This window comes from Bufo gargarizans, chromosome 4 (assembly GCF_014858855.1).
Source record: "Bufo gargarizans isolate SCDJY-AF-19 chromosome 4, ASM1485885v1, whole genome shotgun sequence".
NCBI classification, from domain to species: Eukaryota; Metazoa; Chordata; class Amphibia; order Anura; family Bufonidae; genus Bufo; species Bufo gargarizans.
In genome coordinates, this window is record NC_058083.1 from 345,257,182 (window position 1) to 345,277,142 (window position 19,961).

Consider the following 19,961-nt stretch of genomic DNA (forward strand, 5'->3'; position numbering starts at 1 on the left):
ACACAGAAAACACCTCAAAACCCCACATATCCCCATAATGTATACATCCATGGATAGCTTTGATTTGGGCGAACAACATATGCAAAAATCACCCAGATCCAAGCAGGGGTTCCCGAATTCCATGGAAGTCACATTTGGCCGGCCGCAAGCATGGCTTTCCTGCCCAAAACAGTTCCACAGATTTAAGCTGTGCGGCCGGTCTGTCTTCTCCTTCAAAGTTAGTATGGGCCATAATCCTGAGGCAAGAGGCTGGTAGCCAGGCTTCTCCACCACCCAGTGGCGAGGTTGGTTTCGTCACACTGCCGACTGTGAAATACAGCCTGGCTGGCAATCGATCGGGGTGAGATTCCTACAATTCCCATGTGGGGTGAGATTCCTACAACCCCCAAATCAAACTACCTGGTGATCCCTGCAGCCTGCAATCCATGAATAAAGAGCGCTCCAACACGTGGGACGCCAACTCCAGGAAACCTATACCAAGGCCGGCAGTACAGTAAATCAGCTACATTGTAGCTAACATAAGTATCGTTTTACTTTCTATATATGATACAAAATATTATAAATGCAGTGGATATAACATCTAAATGTAAAACCTATCGGCACAATCTAGCATCACTATTATCATTGTTGTGACTTTCACTATAATTATGCCTGCATATTAGGAACAAGTTAATATATTTTTCTAACCTCTATCATTATATTCCCACAATGAACTACCGGTATTTTTTTTTACCATAGATATATATATATATAATGGAAAAAATCGGACAGCACTCCAGATGGTTTCTTCGAGTAAAGCAAGTAAAGTTTAATCACCCATGTGGTGGCAGCAAAAAAGCAACGTTTCGGCTCTACATGAGCCTTTCTCAAGCGATGGCTTGAGAAAGGCTCATGTAGAGACGAAACGTTGCTTTTTTGCTGCCACCACATGGGTGATTAAACTTTACTTGCTTTCTCGAAGAAACCGTCTGGAGTGCTGTCCGATTTTTTCCATTGTCTACCAGTGGGTAAGCTCCAGTTGCCGTACTTGGACCTTGCACCCGTTTTTTGCTTCACTGGTGGTGCTGCCGGTCGATTTTTTTCATTATATATATATATATATATATATATATATATATATATTTATTTATTTTCACCAATCACTGGAACAATCTTCTCCTTTTTTTTCTCTTGTTTTCCCATTTTGATCAACACAGTTTTGGATATATCTATTTCTTATATGGACACAATGAACTAAATCAAAACTACACTAGGACTATCCACTGATTAATTCACAGTATTTTACATATATGTTCTGTATATATATATTTTTTTACACCATTTGTATATATTTATATTAGAATACAATATCTTAATAAAATCCTAAAATTGTAATTGAAATGATATATGAATTTACACACTATTTGAGATAATCAATAAGTGATTGTAACTCAATCAATTGGTTACAGTGATACATATTTTTTTTTATTATATCTTGCCTATTATGTCTCGTATCGGTGCAGTTCTGGATGGTTGAGTTGCCTGTTATACAATACCATTTAAAATGTATGGTATTTGGGTATGTCATCACTACACCGCCGGAAACAAAGACCACTAAGAGCACCAGCAAGGTGGGGCTGGAACAGCAATGGATTAAACAGGTGTCAATGCTTCTTTTATTTTTTAACATTTCCTGACTTTACCTACATTTTGGGGGTCTCAAAAAACCCCTTTAAGGCATGAGTTAGTTTGGGTTGGATTCACATGTGCAGTTTTTGTTTTTGCGGTTAATCTAGCAGTATTGTTTTTTAAGCATTTAATGTAACAAAACTGCTGCTCAAATAAACTAGTTATGTGGACTTTAGACTTACAGCAGTATTTTCTTATTGTATAAATGTTTAACAAAGCATTACTCCTATAATAAGAAGTTCTGCAGCTTTAAAAAAATAGTTAAAACCGTTAAATTGATTGCTGATTCCTTTTACTTCCTCTTTTGTCTTAATCTATCAAAAGAGAGAGAATTAAAATGAGATTTGACATTTCTTTCCTACACACTGCCAAGTGGTTTTACAAGCGGTAATTGTACTCGCTTCAGTTAAGTATACAGGCGCAGTAGAAGGCTGCTCTTTGCATCTTTGAATTTGTGTTGTCATTATTGAGCTGGAGGCAACATATGATCTGATCATAGAAGAGCTGCTTTTTTTCAGATGGCTTAAATTAAAAAGTAACAACATTTACAATATGAAATCAATATTTTCATTCAAAAACATTTTTCTTCTAATCTTTGCCTGCAGAGATGTGGATGGATCATAACAGAGATTAGGGTTGTGGAACTAAATATTAAATATCTTTAAAATAACCCTCGGTAGACTTTTGAAGACATTGACAGTGTTCTTTGCTATTAAGACCAGCGTTGTATACAGTGATGGCCAGTTCGCATTGTTCGCCCGCGAACATATGCGGGCTGCCATCTTTTTTCACAAGTCCGGCGAGGCACAGGTAAGCCCTTACCTGTGCCACGACCCGGTCTGAAAACGAATGCGGTCACCGGGAGCAGGCAGTTCAGAGAACAGCCAGATGAAGGCCCCCGTGGCTGTTCTCGGAACTGCATGCTCCTGCTGACCGCACTTGTTTTCAGACTGACTCACGCACAGGCACAGGTAAGGGCTTACCTGTGCCTCGCCAGACTTGTGAAAAAATATGTCAGCCCGCATATGTTCGCGGGCGAACAATGCGAACTGGCCATCACTGGTTGTATATGCCGGTCTTAATTGGCCCTGTGCGTGAGGAAGTGAAGAGGCTCATGCATCTTAACAAATTTGTTGCATACCTTGCAAGAGCAGGAGCAGATTTTAAGTGTAACGTGCGCCAGTTTTCAGCCACATATGATGTTAAATCAGTCTTGCCATGGAGCTCTCGCCTGCAGCACAACTCCTCCAAGCCACGTCCCTTGTAATTTTTGCTAAAAAGTTTCAAACTTTGTCACAAAACGGCACTTGCGAAAAAATATGCAACTTTTGTATGCCAGAAAACTGGCCTATAATTGGCCCAAAATAAATATCCCCCAAGGTTTTTTGGGATGTTTTTCTGCACTTTTCCATTTTTCCAGCAGCAACGCTAGATCTAAATGTTAGACCAAGTTCACACTTCAGTTATTTGGTCAGTTATTTCCATCACTTATTGTGAGTCAAAACCAGGTGTGAGTCAAAAGCCCAGAACTAGAGATGAGCGAATTTCATGTTAAAAAATTTGTTCACGCTTTGATTGGTGGTAAAAATAAAAATTGTGTTATGGATTCCGTTACCACGGACCAATGCGCAATTCTATGACTGAATGCATAACGGAATGGTTATTCATTCCATCATAATAGAAGTCTATGGCCTGCATAACGGAAACGGGACGGATCAGTTTTGCAGGCCATAGACTTCAATTATTGACTCTGTACCAACTACTGGTAGGCTTACTTTGAGATAGATTTTTACGCCAGAATTGTGGCACCATTTAGCCACTAAATTGCATGTCTTAGGCCCCTCCCCTTTCCATCAAACCCTACCCCCTTGTCAAGCATGTCAGGAAAAAGTTTAGAAGCCTAGAAACTGTTTAGACAGATTTTTGGTGCAGACTCAATAGTAAATCTGGGCCACTGTGAAAAAAAAAGCCTCAAACACTGCACCAAATAAAGGCAGATGCCAAAAAAAAAAAGATGTGAGCATAATCTAGTGTTTTTCTACAGGTAAAAAAAATGCCAGAGCCATATTCATATGTGTAGGGACCCAAAATGTAACCTTATAATTATGAGCAACATAGCCCTAAATTACTCTACTTGTGTTATTTTTGTGCCCTTCTTTTTGTGAAAGCGGACAAGGGATATGGCATGTTATCTTGAGAAAACCCATCCCATTTATTATCTCTGGGTGTGGTCTTAAACTGGTCATACACATGTAATTAGGATCAGATAAGTTGCAGCTAATCAATCATATGTCACTTCCCTTGTATAAATGTTTAGACATTAATGTCCCAGATTTAACTCGAAGATCACAAAGAAATTGTTAAAATAAAATAAATAGGTGTCAGACGTGGAATGTGGACCTGGAGACCAGCCATTTAAAGACCAGAACACCCTACTCTGATGAGATTTACTGGAGTCTGGCACCAGTAGTTTGTACAAAGTTGTGAGTGATTGCCCGTAATGGGCCCATATCGCCATCCATAGTTTCACTTGGTGTGTACAGTAGCTGAAACAAATCCAGCATGAAAAATGTTCAAACTATGATTGACCGTAATGATCATACAGACGTGGACAAAATTGTTGGTACCCTTTGGTCAATGAAAGAAAAAGTCACAATGGTCACAGAAATAACTTTAATCTGACAAAAGTAATAATAAATTAAAATTCTATAAATGTTAACCAATGAAAGTCAGACATTGTTTTTCAACCATGCTTCAACAGAATTATGTAAAAAAATAAACTCATGAAACAGGCTTGGACAAAAATGATGGTACCCCTAGAAAACACAGAACATAATGTGACCAAAGGGACATGTTAATTCAAGGTGTGTCCACTAATTAGCATCACAGGTGTCTACAACCTTGTAATCAGCCATTGGGCCTATATATATGGCTCCAGGTAATCACTGTGTTGTTTGGTGATATGGTGTGTACCACACTCGACATGGACCAGAGGAAGCAAAGGAAAGAGCTGTCTCAAGAGATCAGAAAGAAAATTATAGACAAGCATGTTAAAGGTAAAGGCTATAAGACCATCTCCAAGCAACTAGATGTTCCTGTGAGTACAGTTGCACATATTATTCATAAGTTTAAGATCCATGGGACTGTAGCCAACCTCCCTGGACGTGGCCGCAGGAGGAAAATTGATGACAAATCTAAGAGACGGATAATCCGAATGGTAACAAAAGAGCCTAGAAAGACTTCTAAAGAGATTCAAGGTGAACTTCATGCTCAAGGAACATCAGTGTCAGATCGCACCATCCGTCGTTGTTTGAGCCAAAGTGGACTACATGGGAGACGACCAAGGAGGACACCATTGTTGAAAACGAATCATAAAAAAGCAAGACTGGAATATGCCAAACTACATGTTGACAAGCCACAAAGCTTCTGGGAGAATGTCCTGTGGACAGATGAGACAAAAATCGAAGTTTTTGCCAAGGCACATCAGCTGTATGTTCACAGACGAAAAAATGAAGCATATCAAGAAAAGAACACTGTCCCTACTGTGAAACATGGAGGAGGCTCTGTTATGTTCTGGGGCTGCTTTGCTGCGTCTGGCACAGGGTGTCTTGAATCTGTGCAGGGTACAATGAAATCTCAAGACTATCAAGGAATTCTAGAGAGAAATGTACTAGCCAGTGTCAGAAAGCTTGGTCTCAGTCGCAGGTCATGGGTCTTGCAACAGGACAATGACCCAAAACACACCGCTAAAAACACCCAAGAATGGCTAAGAGGAAAAAATTGGACTATTCTAAAGTGGCCTTCTATGAGCCCTGACCTCAATCCTATTGAGCATCTTTGGAAGGAGCTGAAACATGCAGTCTGGAAAAGGCACCCTTCAAACCGGACACAACTGGAGCAGTTTGCTCATGAGGAGTGGGCCAAAATACCTGCTGAGAGGTGCAGATGTCTCATTGACAGTTACAGGAAGCGTTTGATTGCAGTGATTGCCTCAAAAGGTTGCGCAACAAAATATTAAGTTAGGGGTACCATCATTTTTGTCCATGCCTGTTTCATGAGTTTATTTTTTTACATAATTCTGTTGAAGCATGGTTGAAAAACAATGTCTGACTTTCATTGGTTAACATTTATAGAATTTTAATTTATTATTACTTTTGTCAGATTAAAGTTATTTCTGTGACCATTGTGACTTTTTCTTTCATTGACCAAAGGGTACCAACAATTTTGTCCACGTCTGTATGTAATGGTATATTCTCAGATTGTATCACCCTGGTAGGGTCAGTGTTGGACCCTGACATCGTAGAGGGATCACTCAGCAAATTATTGGAGATGATGAAGGAATGTCTAGAAGCTGTCTGGTTCTGCTGAGAGTATAACATGCACACGTAATAACTAAATTCCTAGCATAGTCAAAGTCACCCCGATCCTACGTTTTACACAAGAATACATGTTTATTATATTAGTGTACATGGTTTTGTTTGGTGCAATCTATTCTTTATATCAAATCACAGATTTATATAGGAATAGTACAGTAGTGTCCGAATTTTCAAACTTTTACGCATGAACAAAATTTGTTTTTCAGAAGGCCTGCAGTAAAAAGTTCCATTAATGTTATTGCTTTCTGCTTCACCAAAGTTCCTTTCCAATATGATTGTCATCATTATTAGACATGCCATTTTCCTTGTCATTGGCTAAATCTTAGGAAATGGCTGCAATAATGAATCTGAAGAGGTCAAACAATAAAATTACTTTTGACTTGTAGTTTTGTTAATGAAATTAAAAGTCTATTAAATTGAGAGTGGCAGCTAAATTGATGGACAGTTTCCCGACTCGCATATTAATGAGAGGAATTTCAGATTATTAAAAAAAGTTTTTTGCCATCACTTTGTTCACATATGTACTGTAGATTTATAACCAATAGATTTCTGATGGCTAAAAAACATATATATGTCCGCACCTTTAACAATTGAGAGATCTTTAACTTGTATGTACTTTGAGTGAAGATGTCTGTAGGATGCACATAAACGTTCACATCTGAGGGGTGTTCATAGAAAACTGACTCATAGGCCTAGTTCACACGAACGTATGGCTTTTATAGTTTTTTGCGGTCCATTTTTCACAGATCCGTTGTTCCGTTTTTGAGTTCCGTTTTGTTTCAATTTCCTTTCCGTTTTTCCATTCCGTTTTTTCCGTATGCCATGTACAGTATACATCACTTATGCGTTGCGTGAAAATCGCAGCATGCTCTATATTGTGTTTTCCACGCAACGCAGGCTCCACACAAGTGAATGAGGCTGCGTGAAAATCGCAAGCATCCACAATCAAGTGCGGATGCGGTGCGATTTTCACGCATGGTTACTAAGATGACAGTCTATTCACTGTAGTAACATAACATGGTTATAAGAGAAAAAAATAGCATTCTTTAATACACAATGCTTAGTAGGTGGTCAATTGAGGGTTAAAAAAGAAAAAAAAAATCTAACCCTCAATTGACCACCTACTAAGCGTTCTGTATTAAAGAATGCTATTATTTCCCCTTATAACCTACAATCTATACAACACTGAACCCAAACCTGAACTTCAGCGAAGAAGTTCGGGTCTGAGTACCACATTCAGTTTTTTATCACGCGGGTGCAAAATGCATTGCACCCGCGCTGATAAAAACTGAACAACGGAACGGAATCGCAGTCAAAACTGACTGCTATTGGGTACCTACTCGCGCGGGTTTGCCGCAGTACACCCGGGACGCATCCTGAACAAATCCGTCACGCCCGTGTGAGCTCAGCCTTATGGTATCTGCCAATAATCTTATGTATATGGCCTGCTGTATGGGAATAAACAGATCAACGGGATGAATAATTTGTTCCCAACCATTCTGTTTTCCTCAGATATGTTTCCTGAGAACTAGAAGATACTGTTCTTGAACATACATGATAGGCCTCATGCACACGACCATTTTTTGTGGTCCTGCATCCAAGCCGCATTTTTTGCGGCCCGGGTGCGGACCCATTCACTTCAATGGGGCCTGCAAAAGATGCAGACAGCACTCTGTGTGCTGTCCGCATCCGTTGCACCGTTCGGTGGCGCCGCATAAAAAATATAACCTGTCCTATTCTTGTCCGTTTTGCAAGCAAGACTAGGCATTTCTACAATGGGCTGCTCGTCCGTTCCGCAAATTGTGGAAGGCACACGGACGGCTTCAGTTTTTTTTGCGGATCCGCCAAAAAAAGGCACGGTCGTGTCCATGAGGCTATAATCAGGGCTGGAAAATCTGATGTTATTTATCTCATGTCTATAATCAGCTTAAAGAGAGTTTTATCTTTTATTGAGCCCAAGCTCTGTTTCCAAGTTATCAGATGATGGCAGCACCATTCTGCACAATATATTTAGTGTGTGCACAGAATATGTGCCCATTTGTGACATGCTAGCCACCAACTATTCCACCAACTTTGTCTAGTCCTCCTGCTTTGTGTATTTTTTGTCACAATCTTGGACGGATTTTGGCGCCTCTTGTGGTCAAATCTATACCATCTTCATTTCTAAAAAGTGGTGCCAAGTTCCCATAGTAGAAAGCCCTGTGGCACAATGTGTCTCAAATAGTCATCTTGTGGCGCACTGTGTTGCATCTTCCCTTCAGACTGATTTACACACAGAAATAGGGATGATCGAATCGACTTTGGATGAAACATCCAAAGTTGATTTGCATAAAACTTCATTCTAAGGGCTCATGCACACGACCGTATGGCTTTTTCAGTGTTTTGCGGTCCGTTTTTTTTACCGCTCTGTTGTTCCGTTCCGTTTTTCCATATGCCATATACATTATACAGTAATTACATAGAAAACATTGGACTGGGCATAACATTTTGAATAGATGGTTCTGCAAGAACGGAACAGATACGGAAGACATGTGGATGCATTTCTGTATGTGTTCTGTTTTTTTTTACGGACCCTTTGAGTTGAATGGAGCCAAGCACCGTGATTTGCGGACAAGAATAGGACATGTTCTATCTTTTCACGGTACGGAAATACTGAAACGAAATGCACACGGAGACACTTAATTTTTTTTTGCTGAAGCACTGAACTAAAAAAACGGCCAGTATACTGAACGCAAAATACTGTCGTGTGCATGAGCACTAATACTGTATGGAGCAGTAGCTCCGTACAGTACTAGAATGTATTCCGATATATAACTTTGATGAGCCAAAGTTATTGCTTCGTGAAATTAATTTGTACTGTAAAAAAACATTTCCCAAACTTGGGTTCGGTTCCAAGTTCAGGAAAATGTTTTTTTACAGTACAAATTAATTTATCAAGTTATTGACTTCGCAAAGCAATTAGATCGGCTCATCAGAGCCAATACATTCTAAGGCCTCTTGTCCACGACTGTATGCCCCCCAAGATATATAATCCGTGAGCGGGCCATATGTCCCGGAGCGGCATTGATCGTGCGCACAGGAGCACACAGCATCATATATTACAATGATGCTGTTCACATCTGGCCACTACGATAAGATCATAGATCATATGAGTGCGGGCGGCCCGACATGCACAGCATCATTGTAATCTATGATGCTGTGTACTCCCGTGCACATGATCAATGCCGCTCTGGGACATATGGCCCGCTCACGAATCATATTTTCGTGTGCAAGAGGCCTACTACTGTACGGATCTCCTGCTCTGTACAGTATTTGAACAAAGTTTTATGCGAATCTACTTCAGATGTTTCATCCGAAGTTGATTCGCTCATCCCTACACAGAAACACAAAAAATGTACACTACTTTTTAAGACAAAATTGCTTTAGACAAATGTAACAATCCAAATACATATTGGTCATAAATTTGACACTAAATAAAAATAGTACAGGAACAATATTCTTGCGCACAATAAACCTTAATCTTAATATATCTGCCCTATCGAGAGCCCCGTTCGTCACCGGAACTCCAGAAAATACCTTTCCCCTGCGCGATTTAGTGCAGGGCAAAGGAGAGCATCGGAGCATGAACTGCTCCGATGCTCAAGTCAGGGGGGCTGCCGGGGTGAAAATGGGGGTATGTCCGTGTTCAGCTCTGAACTCTGACAACTCCTTTAAGTTACACCATATTCCAGGATGCCATGCCTCTTGATAGATTAAAAAAATATCTAAAAGCATCTAAAACACTTAATATGGTGTAAAGCGTGTACAATTTATGCCACAATTTTGAGACATTCTGATAAGTCCATCTCCTCCACTATGCTCAGAGGATAACTGCATACAGGTTAGACACGATAGAACATGTGCCTTTTGCTTACCCAGGATAAGAAGCCGCTATTTCCATACTCATCAATTGTGTCAAGTGGAGTTAATCAATAGTGTATGTATCAGAAAAAGGAAATGGCTAATTGTGCACTTGTGAATCAGTGTCTACCTCTCTGCTGGGAATCGGGAACTAGGAATTATTCTTAGGAGAGGGGGTAGCATCATGTTTAAAGCCTCCAAAACTTCACATTTATGGCTTTAGAGGATTCCGACTCAATATGCCCCTATTGTGGCATATGCCCCTACTGAAAAGAGTGTGTTATTTAAGAAGTTACATGTTGGTCAATAGGAAATTGTAGAACGCCTTACGAACACTGGGTTTTTATAGTGACTTTTTAAAACTGTTTTTTAAAGTTTTGGGGGGTCATTTATCAGTCAGCAATTTGCCTTAAAACGGTTACTTGTGCCGCAATCTGCAACTTCACCCCGCTCACTCCAAGTGTAAAATTGTGGGCAGGGAAGGAGACGGGGGTTTCACTTACCATTTTTTACCCCTGTTTTAGGTGTAGAAAAAGGTCTAAATGTAAGACTCGGAAGCTGGTTTAAATGTAAGACTCTAGAGCAGGGATGGCCAACCTGAGGCTCTCCAGCTGTTGCAAAACTACAACTCCCAGCATGCCCAGACTGCCTACAGCTATGAGCCTACAGCAGGGCATGGTGGGAGTTGTAGTTTTACAACAGCTGGAGAGCCACAGGTTGGCCATCCCTGCTCTAGAGGCCTCTTCATAACTTTGGTGGAGCCACCGCCGGTTTAGGGTTTTATTAAGACTAGAGTCTAAAGCGCCGGTCTTAATAAATGTGCCCCTTTGTCCCTTGGTGTTTTTTTTTCAAATCTCAGCATGCTCTTTGTGTGTTGTTATTTTTAGACGTTTTCCCATAGACTTTTCTGTAGGAAAAAGTTTTTTGCGTGAAAAAAGACTGCTCTTTAAAAACTGTGTGTTATAAAACATATTTCATTGGCTTTTTTTACAAACAAAAAACTAAACAAAAAGTGTGACAGCACAGTGCACTAATAATGTGGAGGAAAGCTGCAATAAATGGTAAACCTGCGGCTTGCTATGATGCGACTTTCTTATGTATGTTACTGCTGTATGTGAACATAGCCATTGAATGACATTTATGACATAAGTAATCTGTATACCATAACTTGACTGCACATATATCCTCATCATGTGCCTATCTCCAAATAGCCCATTATTCATTACAATTGTAATTTTTTATTTTTATTTTATTTTAAGTTATGAAAGAAAATGTTAAATCGCAATGATTCGGTATGCACTGATTAAATTGAATTGAAAGCTTCATGGGCTGTTTATCATGATCAATATATAGAGGACATTGTGTTCCAGATTATGGACATCCATTAGGAAATTGCTTGTCACAATCTCAATAGAAGAAACATTATTGCATAGAGTTAATTATAATTCTCCCTTGAAAGCTCTGTACTGTAAAATTGAATATGTGCACAAGTATGATTTACGAGTCCGCCTTGGCTGTAGGATCTTACTGATGTATGCGTTACTTTGTAGGTGAGAGGCCCCCCAGCAGCGGGAGCATTCAAAGAACGACCTGCAAAGCCCACAGCCTTTCGCAAGTTTTATGAGCGAGGAGACTTCCCAATTGCCCTTGAGCACGATACGAAAGGAAACAAAATAGCCTGGAAGGTAAGTAAGAGCACAGCTGTGACTGCCAGCTGTGCCTATTGAAGTGACATGTTCTATTGCCAAGCAAAGTTGGCCTGTAAGTAAATAAACCTGAGATGTTTCTCCGTAAATGAAAGTTTCTGGTGGAGGCTGTTAAAGAGGCAGCTCCCAGGGCCAGCCATCCTCCTTGGCTTACAATTAAATTATCTTCTCGAAGAGAGGAAGATGACAGAGCCTCTTTGCCTGAGAGAATTATCTCCTACATCAATTCATCTCTATTTTTATGAGGACCTGGCAACCCTGGCTGTTTCAGACAGTCCATCAAGTGATTGCATATTGCTAGCAGTAGCCATTTATCTCCCCCAAATTTCACCTTCCTGCAGGACACTTCCAAATGGAAGCTTTAATTACCTAAATGGATAGGTCAGAATTGGCTGCTCCCTAGGAAATGCCGAGCTGAATATAAACGAAGGCAGATTCTCATTCTGAGACTGTGCTTTTAGTCTGCAGCATATGTCAAGCAACGTAATCGCTGTCATACATGCCTCTGTTAGAGGCTGACCTCCACTGCTGAAATCATTACAGCACCGACATTTCTCTGACAAAAGGTTAATTGGCTTCAAAATAAATGTATTGCCTAATGACTCCATTCCAATACGGCTGGCTTTCTGTCTCCAAATGGCCCACTGATGTTATTTGTAAAAACTTGCCAATCTCCTTAACTCACCAGGGCAAGCTTTTAAATTTAATTTGAAAAAATAAAAATAAATAAATAAATTCTGATCTTTTTCTGCCCCGTCCATTTAATTATGTGTGTTCCCGGAATCTTTTCTTCCTTTTCTCAGAATCATAAATTTAGTGAGTGAGAAATCTTTAGTTCAGCATTAAAGCAACACAGATTGAGCTAAGGATATTGAAGAAAATGTTAGTTACAGCGGGTGACTTTTTGCACAGTGTGCTGATATGGGGACAAGCAAGGTTACAGATCAGGGTTTCATTCGTCAGACTCAACGCTAGCATGCATTTGACAGACAACTAATATTACATAGTTTCCAAGTTTTGGCCTATTCTCCTGCAGGTGGAAAAAAAGTGTTATCATACATTTTATGTTTATTGCAAAGTTTCAAGTAACCTAGGCAGAGTATGTATCTGTACGATGATAATGGATGATAGCATTGTTTGCAAATGGGAGAGCCAAGCAGAGCAGGGAGCTCTTGTGTCCTCCAGCAGAATACAGCTCAGTATGGCGTTCTCTTAGATTTAACTGCTGGTCGTACTATTCTTATTACATGAGGCTTGGGCAACTTGAGAAGCAATTGCTGCTTGCCTGTGGAATACATATGATTGAAACACACAGTGCTATGATTCATATGGCTGTCTATAGCCCTCACAGTAGAACTGTCACTTAAACCTAATGGGACATGGAAGGTCTGGATTCTGCTACCTCCGTGCTGAGCAGATGTAGTTCTAAGAAGGTACAAATGCTCTGGATTTATTCATACAACGGGTTTCTGACCTGACAAAGGGTATGATCCATTCAGGAAACGTATTGCCTAAATAAATGGCAAGGCCTCTGCTCCTCTGCCCATAATGCACATGCCCCCCCACGGCTCATAAAGCACCAGTATGTGCAGCCTCTGACTCTTAAAGGGCCAGCACTCTTGCACTATAATACACACCAGACGATGGCTGGCCGCCTTGGGGTATTTAAGGCACCTTCCCCTATGGGAGTGTGTCTGGACAATAGGTTGTCTAACTTACTAATTCCCTGTACCATAGTTCTGTTACTGTGTACTGACTTATGCACGTTTTCTGCATTTGACCCTTTGCTGCCAGCCCTGACCTCAGACTGTTTATCAGTTTGCACGTACTCTGCCTGCCCAGACCTCAGCCAGTCTATGGTTTTGCCTGATCCCTTAGTGCTCTGCATTGGTGTCTCTTGAGCCCTGTTGGTTTGCTATTAACCAAATAGAGACTACTCCAGGAGGTTGGTTTGGTGATTCCCTGCACTAAAGTCTAGATCCCTGTATAGGGGGTTAAAGGGTAAATACCAGGTGACTGCGTAGTTGGCACAGTGATTCCACACCCAATGCATACAATTAATACCTTCTTTGAGCCATGTCTGATCACCATTGAGGCAGCGAAATCCAGATTTACTGGCATATACCATCCATGTTCCACTTTTTCATTCAGCTGTACCTAACTATCTGAATGCCAGGGATGTGCAGCAGCTTCAGCAAACACCAGATCCAGCTATATCTTGCTCTTGCAGTGGCTTTTGGTGGGCAAAAACAGTATTACATGACAGCACTGGGTCTTTCACCTGAATGGATGTACATGTAATATGTGTTTGTTAGTGGCGCTCTGCTCTCAATTACGAAGGAGGGTCCTGGAGGGGCCTACATACAGTAAAACGTTGGTTTCCCCATTTTCTTACCTTAGCCTTATTCCCTATAACTCCTATAAAAGTGATTGGCAGGTTGTATCAACACCTCGGGTGAGTATCCCTGCAGATGAGACAGGTTTCAGTCAGATCAATTCATTTAAGTGGATATTAATCTGATCACAATTTTATAGACATTCGTACCAGTGCTGAGTGGATTTCCACCTTTTACCCTTTTACCTTTTTGCCTATTTTAGGTTTAATATTCTGTGCTGTTTAGTTTTGTAATATACAGACGTGGACAAAATTGTTGGTACCCTTTGGTCAATGAAAGAAAAAGTCACAATGGTCACAGAAATAACTTTAATCTGACAAAAGTAATAATAAATTAAAATTCTATAAATGTTAACCAATGAAAGTCAGACATTGTTTTTCAACCATGCTTCAACAGAATTATGTAAAAAAATAAACTCATGAAACAGGCATGGACAAAAATGATGGTACCCCTAGAAAACACAGAACATAATGTGACCAAAGGGACATGTTAATTCAAGGTGTGTCCACTAATTAGCATCACAGGTGTCTACAACCTTGTAATCAGCCATTGGGCCTATATATATGGCTCCAGGTAATCACTGTGTTGTTTGGTGATATGGTGTGTACCACACTCGACATGGACCAGAGGAAGCAAAGGAAAGAGCTGTCTCAAGAGATCAGAAAGAAAATTATAGACAAGCATGTTAAAGGTAAAGGCTATAAGACCATCTCCAAGCAACTAGATGTTCCTGTGAGTACAGTTGCACATATTATTCATAAGTTTAAGATCCATGGGACTGTAGCCAACCTCCCTGGACGTGGCCGCAGGAGGAAAATTGATGACAAATCTAAGAGACGGATAATCCGAATGGTAACAAAAGAGCCTAGAAAGACTTCTAAAGAGATTCAAGGTGAACTTCATGCTCAAGGAACATCAGTGTCAGATCGCACCATCCGTCGTTGTTTGAGCCAAAGTGGACTACATGGGAGACGACCAAGGAGGACACCATTGTTGAAAACGAATCATAAAAAAGCAAGACTGGAATATGCCAAACTACATGTTGACAAGCCACAAAGCTTCTGGGAGAATGTCCTGTGGACAGATGAGACAAAAATCGAAGTTTTTGCCAAGGCACATCAGCTGTATGTTCACAGACGAAAAAATGAAGCATATCAAGAAAAGAACACTGTCCCTACTGTGAAACATGGAGGAGGCTCTGTTATGTTCTGGGGCTGCTTTGCTGCGTCTGGCACAGGGTGTCTTGAATCTGTGCAGGGTACAATGAAATCTCAAGACTATCAAGGAATTCTAGAGAGAAATGTACTAGCCAGTGTCAGAAAGCTTGGTCTCAGTCGCAGGTCATGGGTCTTGCAACAGGACAATGACCCAAAACACACCGCTAAAAACACCCAAGAATGGCTAAGAGGAAAAAATTGGACTATTCTAAAGTGGCCTTCTATGAGCCCTGACCTCAATCCTATTGAGCATCTTTGGAAGGAGCTGAAACATGCAGTCTGGAAAAGGCACCCTTCAAACCGGACACAACTGGAGCAGTTTGCTCATGAGGAGTGGGCCAAAATACCTGCTGAGAGGTGCAGATGTCTCATTGACAGTTACAGGAAGCGTTTGATTGCAGTGATTGCCTCAAAAGGTTGCGCAACAAAATATTAAGTTAGGGGTACCATCATTTTTGTCCATGCCTGTTTCATGAGTTTATTTTTTTACATAATTCTGTTGAAGCATGGTTGAAAAACAATGTCTGACTTTCATTGGTTAACATTTATAGAATTTTAATTTATTATTACTTTTGTCAGATTAAAGTTATTTCTGTGACCATTGTGACTTTTTCTTTCATTGACCAAAGGGTACCAACAATTTTGTCCACGTCTGTATGTTCATACTTGCCAACAGTTCCGATCTTGTGAGCAGGGGCAGGGCTTATGCATACCCTGTCCAAAATTTAGTGTTTTGTGGCAGGCCTTTGTATTTTGCAAGCATTCCTGGGTTTAACCCCTTCACTACCGAGCCACTTTTCACCTTAAATCCCAAGTTTCGGGAAATCTGACATGTTTCACTTTATGTGGTAATAACTTTAAAACGCTTTTTTGAAAATTAGCAAATTTACCAATTTCAATTTCTCTACGTTTATAATAGATAGTAATAAGTCCAAATATAGTTATTACTTTACATTTCCCATATGTCTACTTCATGTTTGGATCATTTTGAAAATGACAGTTCAGTTATGAAGTCACTATCTGGTGTTTACATATTAGAAAACACCTATCAATCACCCCATTTTATAAACTACACCCTTCAAGCTATTCAAAACTGATGTTAAGGCCTAGTTCACACGAACGTTTTCTTTGCGAGTGTACGGGCCGTATTTTTGTGTTCCGTATACGGAACCATTCATTTCAATGGTTCCGCATTAAAAGCTGAATGTGTTCCGTAAGCATTCCGTTTCCGTATTTCAGTTTTTCCGTTCCGTTGAAAGATAGAACATGTCCTATGTTTGTGGCTCCATTCTAGTCAATGGGTCCGCAAAAAAACAGAACGCATACGGAAATTCATCCGTATGTCTTCCGTATCCGTTCCGTTTTTGCTGAACCATCTATTGAAAATGTTATGCCCAGCCCAATTTTATCTATGTAATTACTGTATACTGTACATGGCATATGGAAAAATGGAACGGAAAAACAGAAAGGAAACAAAAACACAACGGAACTCAAAAACGGAACAACGGATCCGTAAAAAAACAGACCGCAAAAAACGATAAAAGACATACGTTTATGTGAACTAGGCCTAAAGGGAACCTGTCACCTGGATTTTGGGTATAGAGCTGAGGACATGGGCTGCTAGATTGCCGCTAGCACATCTTCAATATCCAGTCCCCATAGCTCTGTGTGCTTTTATTGTGTAAAAAAAAAAACGATTTTATAGATATGTAAATGAACCTTAGATGAGTCCTGTCTCCTCCATGCTTGAGAGATGAGTCCAGGGTTCTCTGATTCTGAGCCCAGCCATGCCCACTGTGATGGAGTCCAGCACCACCCCGCATTCTCCAAATCTCCTCTTTGCTCCCCAACGTCACAAAGCTAGAGCGCCGTAATCTCGCAATGCGCTGATGCCAGCACAGGGAAGGAACACTATGACAACACTGCGCATGCGCTAGCTTGCGCATGGCAAGATTACAGCGCTCTAGCTTTGTGACGTCTGGGAGCAAGGAGGAGTTTCGGAGGATGTGGGGAGGTGCTGTGCTCCATCACAGTGGGCGTGGGTGGGCACCGGAAACGTTAGTAGCCTCATTTACATATATATAAAAAAGTTTTTTTGACCCAATAAAAGCACAGAGAGCTCTGGGTAATGGATATTGCGGATGTGCTAGCCCATGTCCTCAGCTCAATACCTAAAATCCAGGTGACAGGTGCCCCATGAGAATGAAATGAAAATGTCCGATTTTAAATGTTAATAAAAAAAATCTGCAACACATCAAGAGTTAACAGCCAAACAAAACCCAAAATCTATTACCCTGAATCTGGAGTTTACAGAAACACCCCATGTGTGCTCAATAACTGATGTATTGGCGCACAGCAGGCTTCAGAGTGGAAGGAGCACCATATGGCTTTTGGAGAGCGGATTTATCTGGAATGGTAATTGGGAACTATGTTGCATATGAAGACACCCTGAGGTGGCCCTACAGTGGAAACCCTCCAAAATGTACCCCATTCTGGAAACTACACCCCTCAAGGAATATTTCAAGGTGTGTAATGAGCACTTTGACCCAACAGGTGTTTCCAGAAAAAGTTGCTTTGCACCCACATTTTTCACAGCAGACACCCCATATGTACTTGTAGCCTGTTGTATTGACACACAGCAGGTCGCTCCCTTCATGCACCCAGAACTTGTAATTGTACCCAGAGCTACTCTCACAAAATTTATACAGTTTTATGCCATAACTTGCCCGCTTGCTGGGCAGGTACTGGCGGAATCTTACCATCCCTTTGAAAAGTAATAGGGATTTGTCTACGCAGACATTTTGTTCTGGGGTGTACCCTGCTGAAAACTTTTCGTTGAAGTGGTCAAGGACGGGCCTAATTTTGAACAGACGGTCAAATGCGGGGTCATTCTGGGGTGGGCACTGTGCATTATCGTTGTAATGAAAAAACGTCAGTATTGATTGGAATTAATTACGGGCCATGGTATTACTGTAAATTGGAGTGTGGTACAAGACATTCGCACTGCAATGCGGAGTAATCTTAGTTTTTCTTTTTAACTAAGCCCTTATGCAGCATATTTTCTGCAAAAAAAAAGAAACTTGCAATGCAAACTGAGCAGACGCAATCAGTAATGGACATTAACTACTGATCGGTGCTCAGTGGTTACAAAATGCATGTACTCAGATGGTGCGTTCGTGCAAAAACCTAAACTCATACTAAGGCTACTTTCACACTTGCGGCAGAGTGATCCGGCAAGCAGTTCCGTCGCCGGAAAGGCCTGCCGGATCCGTCGCCGGATGCCAACTGATGGCATTTGTAAGACTGATCAGGATCCTGATTAGTCTTAAAAATGCCTGATCAGTCAGAAAAATGCATTGAAATGCCGGATCCGTCTTTCCGGTGTCATCTGCCAAAACGGATCCAGCATGTATTATTTTCACCTTTTTTTGGGTCTGTGCATGCGCAGACCGGAAGGACGGATCCGGCATTCCGGTATTTTGGCACTAATACATTCTTATGGAAAAAAATGCCAGATCCAGCATTCAGGCAAGTCTTCAGTTTATAAAAAACGTAGCATGACTGAACAGAAGACCTGATGCATCCTGAATGGATTGTTCTCCATTCAGAATGCATGGGGATGTACCTGATCAGTTCTTTTCCAGCATTGAGCCCTTTTGACGGAACTCAGTGCCGTACAAGAAAAACGCTAGTGTGAAAATTGGCAAAAAAATCTGCACAAATAATCCTCAGGTGCTGATCAGGCAGGTACGCACTGAGCAGCACTTGGTGGTCACAGCTCACACACAGAAAAAATAAAAATTAAAAGACCAAGAAAAGTGCACAAACCAAATGGCGTCAGTAAAAAAAGGACAGGGGGGTGGGTGGGGGCACGTCCGGAAGTGACCGGGGCGGAGGGATCTGGAACAGCTGCAATAAAAAAAAAAAATCAGTGCAGCTATTTCAGATGTTCTTCTTCTTTTGTTCTTTTCTTCTTCTTTCAGCAGAAAAGGGTTAAATCACAGTGGTGGTGCACCACAATTCCCAGCAAGCCAACATCAGCACAGGAAGACACAGAACCTCTCTGCACGCAGTCACCAGCTAGAATGGCGCCATGCAGGGAAGTTCTGCGTCTTCCTGTGCAGCTATAGTACTGCCATCGGCTGGAGCGTTGTTCCAGCCAATAGCAGTGCTGGCAGGAGACCCAAAACACTGGTGTCCCCTGCCTGACCTAGGAGGAGACAGGTGCTGACTTGTTCAGCACCGATCACCTCCACATGACCACCCCCCCCCCCCCCCCCCCGGAGCTGCGATGTGCGTGTCTGCGGAATCCAGCCAATAGCAGCGAGGGCTGCAGGGGGGCGTAAATACCTCCCTGTGCCCCTAGGAAACATGGCTGCCTGCCTTACAGAGAAGCCATCATACCCGGTTACCGAGTGATTTCGCTCAGGGACCGGGTGTACACGACGCCGTAGCTCTACGTCGCTGGGATTTCAGACCCTGCTTCCAGCGCCGTATCCTAAGGGTTAAAGGTGTTGTGTAATGTTGACTACAGCTTATCCCCTTCCCACAGGATAGGAGATACATTTATGATTGGAAGGAGTCTGACTGCTGGGGCCCCCACTGCTCAGATTTACAAGAATTTCCCGTGCTTGAATGGAGTGGTGGTCACACATGAGTGCTGCTGCTTCTTTCAGGTCTTTGGGTTGCCTGAGAGCA

General features: G+C 41.4%; 1 protein-coding gene across 1 annotated transcript in view; it reads left to right on the forward strand.

Moving 5' to 3' along the window:
* Positions 1 to 19,961, forward strand: part of PACRG (parkin coregulated) — a 537,929-nt gene that overhangs the window by 142,136 nt on the left and 375,832 nt on the right. Inside the window, exon 2 of the mRNA XM_044292455.1 lies at positions 11,495 to 11,629. Coding sequence (XP_044148390.1) covers positions 11,495 to 11,629 — 135 coding nt within the window. The remainder of the gene's footprint in view (positions 1 to 11,494; positions 11,630 to 19,961) is intronic.